At 46.6% G+C, this 10,998-nt stretch overlaps 1 protein-coding gene across 1 annotated transcript; it reads left to right on the top strand.

Annotated features, from left to right (window-relative positions):
* The first annotated feature begins 2,447 nt into the window (after nucleotides 1-2,447).
* Nucleotides 2,448-10,727, top strand: LOC125308669 (dapper homolog 3). The gene is made up of 5 exons (XM_048265232.1): nucleotides 2,448-2,913; nucleotides 7,092-7,266; nucleotides 7,853-7,939; nucleotides 8,367-9,455; nucleotides 9,504-10,727. The coding sequence occupies exons 1-5, from the start codon at nucleotides 2,665-2,667 to the stop codon at nucleotides 9,878-9,880; spliced, it is 1,977 nt and encodes a 658-aa protein (XP_048121189.1). The 5' UTR covers nucleotides 2,448-2,664; the 3' UTR covers nucleotides 9,881-10,727.
* The last annotated feature ends 271 nt before the right edge of the window (nucleotides 10,728-10,998 follow it).

Genomic DNA, 10,998 nt, shown 5'->3' with positions numbered 1-10,998 from the left:
CCCCTGTGTGCTGTATTCTACTTGCGTGACTCGATTTCAAAAAAAAAAAAAAACTCACAATGATGCATTGATGGTGTGGGAATTGGGGATGAAATATGGCCAGAGGATATGTTGCTAATATATTTGAAAGTTTAGGGAAAGCATGTTATGACACCTGTAGATAACCACTTTGATGTCTCATTTAGTAACAGAAACAGTGTATCATGCCAAAGCAAAAGCTAAGTCAAACATCTTATAACAGTGTAACAAATAATTAATTTAAATATCTATAACATTCCCCTCATGAGGCTGATGACTGGGGCTTTAGTGATTTATATTCACAATATTACACAATTCACAGCACTTTCCATTCTACTGGCATGTGCTGTTAAAATGGCTCACACTTAACTTGTATGAACGGTGTCTCTCACACCTGACCTTGGGGCTCCAGCTGCTCTGCAATTTCCAATTATTTTGTTTGTGACCCACTGATTGATTCACTATGCTGTGTAGAGTTAAATGTTATAGTTTAGTGCTTGGTGCATGTTTCATACAATAGTATACATATCTATTTCAAATGTTCATGTTTTTATTCATTTCTGAACATAACATCACAACAAAATCACACAACAGCATGACAAATGGAGTACATTTGGGACACTGAGGCAAAAAAAAAAGACAGAGTACAGAGAGTCAAACAATGCTGCAAAGCCTGCTGGGATGCTACTGTGGAACCACACAATAGCCACCTACAACTAGAGACTTAGAAATCTGAAATGCTACAATTATTTGTCTCCACCCCCACCCCCCACCCCTTTACAGTTCGTATAATCAGTTATTTTCTGTTGTAATGTAAATCTTTCAACCTTAACCACAAAGCATGCTAATTTATTCGTGGATGTCTTCGGAGTGAGGCATATTTATTTGTATGACTCGGTCTTTGTTTGTTTGTTTGTAGCCTACCTTTACCATTGCTAACCACATGGTGCACTCATAACCTTCCTATCTGGAAAAAGAAGGCCTAACAGCCTTGTACAAGGCCAGCTCTTGGTTTAATAAAAGGGTTGTATTGTGAAATACAGCCTCCTTTTTGTGTGGTGTCTAAATATAGCCAGGTTTAGAGAAATGCTAAGGTTTATTTTGAATATAAATGTATCTTAACTCTGATTCTATCTTGTCATTGGAATTTTTATTTATTTATGTATTTTGGAACTAAACTGAGTAGTGCATAACCACAAATATTAAATATGAATGAGGTTTACAGTGTTTTATCCAAATATGTGGTCTCTGCATCATTGTACATCTGCATTATGTATTACATTGGCTTAGTTGAGCATTCAAGTTCATACATAGATATGAAAAGTGTACGCCTGGATTATGTCTTGAGCACATACCCACTTAAAATAGATTTACAACACTAGATGAGATCCTTTTATTTACTTCAGTTAAAGCATTCACATAGTTGTTGTGAACTCTAAAATACACTGCCCTTTGTGTTATAACTGAATTATTATCGATGATATGGGGTGGTTACACGATTAAACTATTGATTTGCAACTATTGATGCGAAGGTGGGAGAGTAACTTTGACTCGAATCTCAATAACTCATGTAAAAAACACTCTAAAGATATGTCAGCTGCTGTCTAGAGTAGGTTGCACGTATGACTTGAGGCCTAACAAAGGACTAACAAACACGACTATAATACTAGATCCTTTCTTTTGCGAGACACTAGACAGGCAAAGTAATCTACAGCATCCATCAGATTGTTTCTCGTGGTCATATGTTGTTCATAACAGTCCTCTTACTGCAGTAGAGGGATTGTACCTTAAATGTTATTTGTCAAAATACTCTTCTTTCTGTTTTCCAATGATCCCATGACTTTTTCCTTCAGACAGTGGTATTAGCTGCAGAATTAAATGTCGTTATTGCCTGGGTGGACGCTGGCAATAACTACTTGTTATGAGTTTACCAGCAAGGCACTCGGTGGTCCTGGTGTTCCCAAGCCCTACATTAAGACATTTTAAAGCATTTTGTACTATCTTCCCAGCCTGTTTTGGCAATACAACAACAGAAGGCTTTGAGACCCTTGTAAATCACCAGAGTATTTGCCATTCATATTTGCTTCAACACAGTCTCTCGCGTAAACGGATCGATACAGCCTGTCTTGTTCATTCATGGCCATCCTTCTTTCACACCCCCTTTTCAACATGATGTCACGACGACGATGCTTCGATTTTCCTGCTCCTGTGGCAGTAGGCGGAACCATGGCGAGTTAACGGGATCTGGGCTCCGCTGCTCTGGCCCCAACCCAGTGGAATACGCCCAATGAAATGTATAGGAGCCTTTCAAGGGGCGGGTCATTCCAGCTATTTAATTATTACAGAGACACTCCGGGACCAATGAACCACGCGGAAGGCGGAATATATGAATACCTGACAAATTTAATGTATTGCTGGGCGAGGGGTGAAAAAGGGGGCGATGAAGACTGAAGCTCTCATGAAGTGAAATAAGCTATGATGGTCACCATCACGCATGGGCCGACGCAGCGAAGCAGTCAAAACTTGGGAACACAGCTGGGAAATGTGCAACGCTGAACACAAACTGTAAGAAATTTGAAGAGGCTGTGTAGTTTAGGCTAAACGACTTCGAGCTTTGCCAAAGCCGGAGGCAAAAAGGGGCTCTCCATGTATTGTGGATTCTCCTTACCGATGACGACGGAGCGCAGGCAAAATAAGGAGCGCCTGGAAGCTAGTCTTGCTTGGTTATGCGAACTGGAGCTTCTGAAACAGCGACAAGAAAGCCTGGTCTTGAACGCTCTGTCCCTCGGAGATATAGTTCCAGGACAGCCAGCATGGGGAGATCTTCAGCCTGCTCGTTCCACCCAATCGGACGTCCTTCGGGAGCAAGAGGACTTGACTTTGAGACGACAACTGGTAAGAGTTCGGAGACAGCGGCAGCTTGCGGAACATCTGTGGTTGTGCCCAGAGCAGCCGTTAATGAGTATTAAACACCACTGTAAGAAGATTAACTCGCTGTAAAAAGCATTGAATGTTGGGTTGTTCGGGGTCGGGTCTAGTACTCGTTGTTTGGCATCTGGAAATATGAGAAGGCACAATGGCAAAGCGCGTGACACCTCTGTGCAGCTGGCAGCTCGCAGATTTACACAGACACACACACATTCATACATGCAGACCTTCAGACTAGCACACACCGTCGGGTGGGCCAGACTCTGTCTTGGTGGATATGTTTGGAGGAGAGTTGTTAATCAAGTTACGCAGCTGACCCCTCATGCGTGACACAGAGGATATAACCAGATTGACATTCTCTGCTCAAATTAATTTGAATGTTTCCCTCTGACGCCGAGTAATTCATGTCCCTTTGAGGTGGGGGTGGAGCACCACTCGTCGCAGTCCCACGACTTAATGATCCATTGTTCCTCAGTCATGGAATCTCTTAACTTAAAACTGCATTTAAATGTAATACTTTTGTCAATCGGTTTAAATAGCGTTATCCATTTACAGCCAACTACCTCTAGCCTTTTACCATACAACAATATTGTTCAAGATGCTATACAAACAACTTTTCTTTGTAAATTAGTTAGAGAGAGCGTACTTAAAAGTGATTTAATGCTAAATACCCCTAGTTGACTTTGAATGTGGACGTGCACAATGTAAGAGGTCAATGTCTTTTTGTAGCATTGTTTGACTGTGTGTGGCCCAAAAGTGTAAATCTTTTCACATCACACAGAGGAGGTGAAGGCTGACAGGATGCCTGACTAGCTGGTTCACCTCAAAGCCGGGTCGTGTTCCCTCTGCAGTGCCCACTGTTTGTCAGATCCTTATCCACACACGGCCTGGGGTCGTGAGGAAAGGCCGTCTGAATGAGGGGTGAAAGAAATAAAATAAGCAGTCCCCCTGCTCTCCCCCGCGTTTCTACCCTCCGCGGATCAAACAAAAGGCGAGTATGGAGTAGAATACTAATAAGATCCCCAGCCTCCTTGGACAGCTAGCAGAGAACCACGCTTTGAAACCAACAAGAAGAAGCCTCCGCGTCACCCAAATGAGCTGTCAGCGCTGGTAATAGGGTAGGGGTGCCGCTTCAGTAGCCTCGGGAGGATGCGCCTCCAACTAAAACCAAATGGACACAATGCGCATTATACCAGTCAAATGGTATTAATTGCCATATCCAGCTCTAGATTGCAAATGCCATGAAGTGACTTTAAAATAAGGCACTTCGGTGTAACTTAAGTCTAGAAAACACTGCTGTGGTTAATTGACGCATGGGAAAGTATGCTAATCTTGATTTCATGCTGAAATGGTGGTTTATGCAAAGTTGGTGTTTAGTGTGCACTCTATGCCAGGCTTGGTTGACTCAAGCCAGCTAATTATGGATGATGTGAGATGAGGGGGAGAGCTCACAATTCCTTGCCTCGCAGTGGCACCCTGCTGTGTGTGTGTGTGTGTCTGTGTGTGTGTCTGTGTGTGTGTGTGAGAATACTAATGGAGAGAGGGGTGTGTGTGTCTAGGAGAGAGAGAAATGGATGCTGAGAGGGGCGTGTGTATGTGTGAAGGAGAGAGAGATGGATGGTGAGAGAGAGAGTGTGTGTGTGTGTGTGTGTGTGTGTGTGTGTGTGTGTGTGCAGGTCTGTGTATGGGGATGTTTAGTGGGGGTAGGGATCTTACCAATTTCCCATTAGAGTCTTTTATGGGGCAAATCACAACACTACGTAATGAGAGAGTATCAGTGTGGTAGTTCCCCTTGAGAGGCTCTCCCTCCCTGTGAGGAGAGCCCATTCAATTAGGGGAAGGACAACAAATGACAACAGGAATTGGTTTGTCCTCACGTTACACGCATAGTCAGTGTGTAAGGCTATTTCGATGTGTTGTGTGTGCCTGTGTGTGTTTGAGGGAGACATGGAAAAGCATGCACAGTGTATTGTTTCTCTTGAATGCTTAATGTGATTTGAAATATGCAGCCTATACTTAATGAAGGTTTGCAATGGAAACGTTTCTGAAGTGTGCACATTTTGAAGTGTGCCTTAATTGATATGGATTATCAATATTTAATTTAGTGTTTTTCTACGGTCTTTGTGTGTGTGTGTGTGAGTGTGTGTGTGTGTGTGTGTGTGTGTGTGTGTATGTTCGTGTTAGGGTGCTTGCTTGTTCGCAAGCATCTGCACGCATGCTTGCCTATTTGTGTGTGTGTGTACTGTATGTTTGGATGAGTAGTATTGGATGCTGGGGGCTTGTGGTTGCATGGGTCTATAGATCTGTCAGGGCTGAGCAGGCCCCTTGATACATTAACCATGTGAAAAGCGTGTCCCAATAGGATTGATTTCTGATACCGGTCCTCGTTCGTCCGTCCTCAGCATCTTCCGACTCTTTGTTCACCGTGGTCCCTCCTTTCCAGATAAATCCATTCTCGCCTCTTTTCCATGTGCAGTTGAGTCAGTGTTGCCATGGTTGCATATGAAAGTAAAGTTTGGTGAAGGAGCCCTGCGGTCGATGTCATTTCACAGTGGCCAGGCACAGCAAGCATATACAGCTGGGCCTGAAGTTAATGCATTACTGTGCATAAATAAACTAAAGAAGCTTAAATAATATGCTGTGCTCAAAACTGTTCTGCTTTAATGTGACAGTTGTTAATATCAGACAGAAAAACTAGATATATGTAAGGGGGATAGCATGCATTGAAATTAGACATCTATTTCTTTAAGTATGCATGTGTCAAGGTGCCTGCTCGGCCATTGTGCTGATATATCACTTGGTGAATGTGTAATGGACAGATGCATATTCACAGATGTCTCTTTTTGAGTTTCTAGAAAATCACATATCTTCATGTCCTGAGAACATTTTCAGGACAAAGATTATTGGCAATTAATGATAGTTCTGCATTAGGAGGTTTGTGTTCTGAGCCTCATCCCCTAGTTTCAAGCATCATAAGAATCATAATATGAGTCACACCGATTCTCACATACACCACCTGTCCCCACAGAGATCCTGCAACCACTCATTTAAATAAATCAAATTGAATGTGTTAGTATGCCATTCTAATTGAAATGTTTGGATACCGAGATGAGCTGGCAAGCAGCTGAAGCACATTTAAAACCAGTGTTTATCTGCTGAAAACATGCAGGATTTTCTCTGACACCTGATCCCAAATGTGGCACCACAAAGAGTAGTGCCTGTGTTTGTTTTGTTGTCAGAGATTAAAGCTTTTTTTTCCCATTTCTCTTGACGCCTTTCAGTTGACCTCACTGGATGTGAATGCTTGATAACAGAATCTGAGGGCATGTGTTTGATGATGTCTGTGTGTGTGTGCGTGTGTCTGTTTGTGTGTGTGAGTGCAGGGTCAGTCAAGGTTATGTTTTGTTAAATTGAACTAGCTTGCTTTTATTGTGTCACAACTGTCAACCAGAGTGTGTGGCTACATGGATGGATGTGCACGTGTGTGTGTGTGTGTGTGTGTGTGTGTGTGTGTGCGTGTGTGCATCTCGCATCCATGAAAAGAACATCCCAGCATTACCTTCCATAAATGCTGAGACTTCACTGAATTATTGATGTTCCAGCTGGGTGCGTTTGCTCACCACTTACGTAACTGTGTGTGCTTAGTGGTGCGCGTGGTGAAAACTCACAGACACGCACGTACACACACACACACACATACATCTCACTCCACTACACTTCATTGAACAGTTGTACATGCAAAGCAACTGCACCTTTGGGCCTATCCCGGGTACTGCTACAGGGATTTCTACGCTGGTTTAACATGGGGACACAGATGCATTGGCTGTTCAATGTTTAATGCAGTTTACTCATGTGAATGGAGGGAGTCTGATCCATCCACACAGTAGTTTAAAAAATTAAAGTGTCAGCAGCTAATAGACAACATTCAGTGGAATACAACAGGCCTTGTTTTATTTTTGGTGTTTACCAACAAACTACTAAACAAATACAGTACTGCTATGAAACTATAGATCATATTTTGATGTTTTTCTGTTGTCAAAACAAATGCAATGTCTCTGTGCAACTAATGTTACATGTACAGTAAAGCTGGAGCATCCATTCAAGTTGTGTGTGTGTGTGTGTGTGTGTGTGTGTGTGTGTTACAGAACAGTCTCCAGGGTGCCCCCTGGGGGTTAATGCTGGCGCTGGAGCAGCAGCTGAGGGAGCTGGGCTTGGAGCAGTCATCGCCATTGTCGTTGCCGCCGCCACCCCTCCTTCCCGCCACCGTCTGCGATGAGGCGTCTGAGGACGAGGACGAGGAGGACAGTCGACCCAGCTCAGGTGAGGACCCCAAATGTCAATTACACACAGTAATGAGCACACAGATCACCAGCAGCTTCATTAGAAATCACAATTTATTCCTATTCAGTGACTCAGTTTAATCACTGCCACCACATCAATACCTTAGTGGTACAGCAGCACCACTGGGAATTCATTTGTATCCATTCGTAAGCAGTAGGGATTGATATGATTATTTTATGGGTTCATTTGGAAATATCATACATGTAAGTTTTATGATGATCAGGGGCATATATCACTGTATATCATATCCATTAATAATTCCATAAGTGCACATATAGATTCATGAATGATTTGTTTAAAAAGTGGCCACATTATGATGTTGGGGGAATGCTTGTATACATCCTGGTTTATGGTATATAGTATATGGCCTAGTCACTTGGCTTTTACAGTATGATCTTTTACATTACATTACATTTAGCAGACACTTCTTGACCCAACACTGTAACATCCTGCCTTATGTCCCGCTATCAAATGGAATCCGTGAAGTGAAATCTGTTTTGTGTTTCTCTGCGGGTATCCTGGTGTGGAATGATAGCTAGCTGTGCTGTTTATTTGTCTCCCTCAGGCTTTTATGAGCAGAGTGAGAGTCTCTCCCCTCCTGGTGGCCCGCCAACAACCTGGGCCTCCAGTCACCACCGGCCCAAATCAGTGGGTAAGGAGGACACACACACACACACATACAAACACGCACGCACGCACACACACAGCATTATGTCACATATATATTACTCACATACAAACTCACACACACACAGCATTATGTCACATATATATTACTCACATACAAACACACACACACAGCATTATGTCACATATATATTACTCACATACAGTACAATCACATACAAACACATTCATACACGGACATACACACATTCATGAAAGTATGAAAATACATACACAAATCATACACAGATACAGTATGTATATACGAACAACACACATACAGTGTGAATGCAGACACACATACCGGTATATTAATACACAGAACACAGAAAAACACATCCACCTGAACATGCAATCACATACAGTACATGCACTAAGTGTTGTGTATTATCTGGCTGTGGGTGTGTCTGCAGATTGCTCTTTGCTGAATGGAGAGGAGGCCAGGGAGCCCAGTCCTCGGGCTATGCTGCCTCGTTCCCACTCTGCTCCCTTCTCCCCCCTGGAGGACATCGCAGAGGGCACAGGAGAGGAGGAGGAGGTGGAGGAGGACGAGCCGTGGCCGGAGGCGCCGGAGCTGGACACCACGGAGGAGGACATCCAGCAGGCGCTGCGTGTGGAGGCCTACATCCTGTCCCTTCTGCAGCGTCGGGCCCTGCGGCCCCGCCAGACGCAGTACCCGCCGGCCGCAACAGGCCGCGGCCTGACCACCTCCGCCTCCTTCCCGGTCCGCCCGCCGCACCCCATCACAGTCCCTGCCGCCCACGCCACCGAAGCGCCTCCGGACCCCGCCGCCGAGCCGCAGGAGTGGGTGGCCAGCGAGGAGGTCCAGTCTGATGCCGAGCTGGCCCAGGCTCTGGAGCAGTACTACCTGTCCCTGCTCTACCCCACGTCCAGACCTGCATCCCTGGCTGCGGCGGCCCCATTGGTGGCGCCCCCTCCTCAGCAGTATGCGGGGGCCATGGAGCCCAGCAGCTACAGCAGCACTGATCCAGAGTCCCTTCAGAGCAACCCGGACTACGGGGAGCCCTATCCCCTGGTCGCAGAGCAGCTGCTAACCGTCAACTACGTCCCTGTGGAACACCCCCACCCCCACCACTGCTCCCCCTTCCACGGCAAGCACAAGCCCAGCCGGGCGTCGTTCTCCGGAGGTCAGCTGCCGCCGCCACCGGCTCGGTCCTCCCCCTGCAGGGGCTCAGGTGGCGCCGAGGCCCGGAGCTCGCCCAGAGGGACGGGGAAGAAGAGGACGACAGCGACAGCGACGACGACGACCACGGCGGCGACCAGCCGCTCGCGGTCCGAGAACAGCCTGCAGGCAGGAGGCGGGGGGTGGGGCCGCTATTACACCGTCCAGAGGGACATGGCCAGGGCCAGGCGGCAGGTGCAGGGCCAGGACGAGCCCCCCCACCACCAGCAGCGCCGCTGGTGCTCCACCGCTGACCTCAGCCAGGAGGAGGAGGAGGCGGCGGGTGGTGGAGGGGGAGGAGGGGGTGGTTACGGAGGACGCCCCAACCACCACCACCCCCATCTGTACTCCCACCCCCACCCTCACCCCCACGCCCACCCGAGACAGGCCTGGCCCCCTCCCCCACCCTTGTGCGCTCAGTACGGAGGCCCGGAGCGAGGGGATGAGGTGGCTGCAGTGGCCATGGCGGCAGCAGCAGCAGTGGCTCCGGTCCCTGTCCAGGCAGCGGGCGGCGGCTCCGACTCCAGCCTGAGCGAGGCCTACTCGCCGGGCTCCAGCTCGTTCACCAGCGACTCGGACGAGAGCGGTGGGGGGCTCGTGTGGCCGCAGGAGGTGCCTCCACGGCTGGCCTCGTCCCCTCCCCCGGCCCTGTCCTCCGTGGTCAAGATCAAGGCATCGCACGCGCTCAAGAAGAAGATCATGCGATTCCGCTCCGGCTCGCTGAAGGTCATGACCACCGTTTGAGAGTGTCCATCCTCCCCCCTCCCCAGCCGGGCCATTCCCCCTCTGCCATCCCCATCCTCTGGGGGCTTCAGCTCTGCTCTACGGCCGCGATGCAGCGTACTTTCATGAGACATTGTTTTGTATGGATCTCTTTACGTAATTATTTTATTCGGTACAACCTTTTTTGTAAACATTAAATTATCCATTTCTAAAGAGGAAAGTGGGGCCAATGCAATACAGTGCTTAAAAGAACCTTAAAAAAAAGAACTCAAAAGACTTTGCATTGCATTAAGTCCACTGTCTAATAATGCCTGACTTTTGTAAATATACCTGAACTTTTACTAATATAATTTTTTTCTCCTTTAAAATGAAACAAGCCCACTGTAGCATGCAACAGTGGCGCAAAGTAAGGATGCAAGAGAGAGTGCCCACATGCCCACCAGTGCCATGCAGAGACGAACACACTGCCAATTCTTTTAGACATATGCCACCTACCTACCTCTCACACAGTGCCCCCCCACACACACACACACACCAAAAAAGGATGACTGTGCCTACAACTTTTACTCCCCCACTGCCACACCCCACCCCAACCCTTATCCCCATCTCTGCCCCACAAACAATACCCTCATGTGCCAATAGGGGGTGCAGTTCTGCCTGCCCTCCTGCTTACTCTAGTATTCATGGAATTTTGTAGATATTCTGCCCCTATAGAGACAGTAGCACATTAGTACTTTAGGACCGTAGCCATGAAGGTTATCATGAATGTAGATTAGTTTGAGAAGAACTGCCCCTTCTCTGCTCCTCTGTTGTGTACTTCAACCAACATTCGCACTGAATAAACATCTTTTTTGTAGCTCCAACGCCATGAGTAAATATTGTCTGGGTTTGTGAAATGCCTGTGTTTCATGCTCTGATTGGTACATTAGTGTGAAGTTAGAAGCAGATGTTTCACCAGCTGCTAGGACAGGTCGTTCAGGCTGGGAGGGTGTTAGGCCAAAGGTGACATCTTCTCCAGTCTGGCCCTCAGCCAGTCTGTGGTTTGCATGTTTGATTTCTCAATCTAAATTCATAGATCTTTGGTCTGAAAAAACACAACCCAAACACTTCCTGACAGCAACCACTGCATGGTTATGATA

This window comes from Alosa alosa, chromosome 15, assembly GCF_017589495.1.
Source record: "Alosa alosa isolate M-15738 ecotype Scorff River chromosome 15, AALO_Geno_1.1, whole genome shotgun sequence".
In the NCBI taxonomy this organism is placed as follows: domain Eukaryota; kingdom Metazoa; phylum Chordata; class Actinopteri; order Clupeiformes; family Clupeidae; genus Alosa; species Alosa alosa.
Note: the sequence above shows the minus strand (reverse complement) of the source record. Positions and strands in the feature narration are given on the sequence as shown.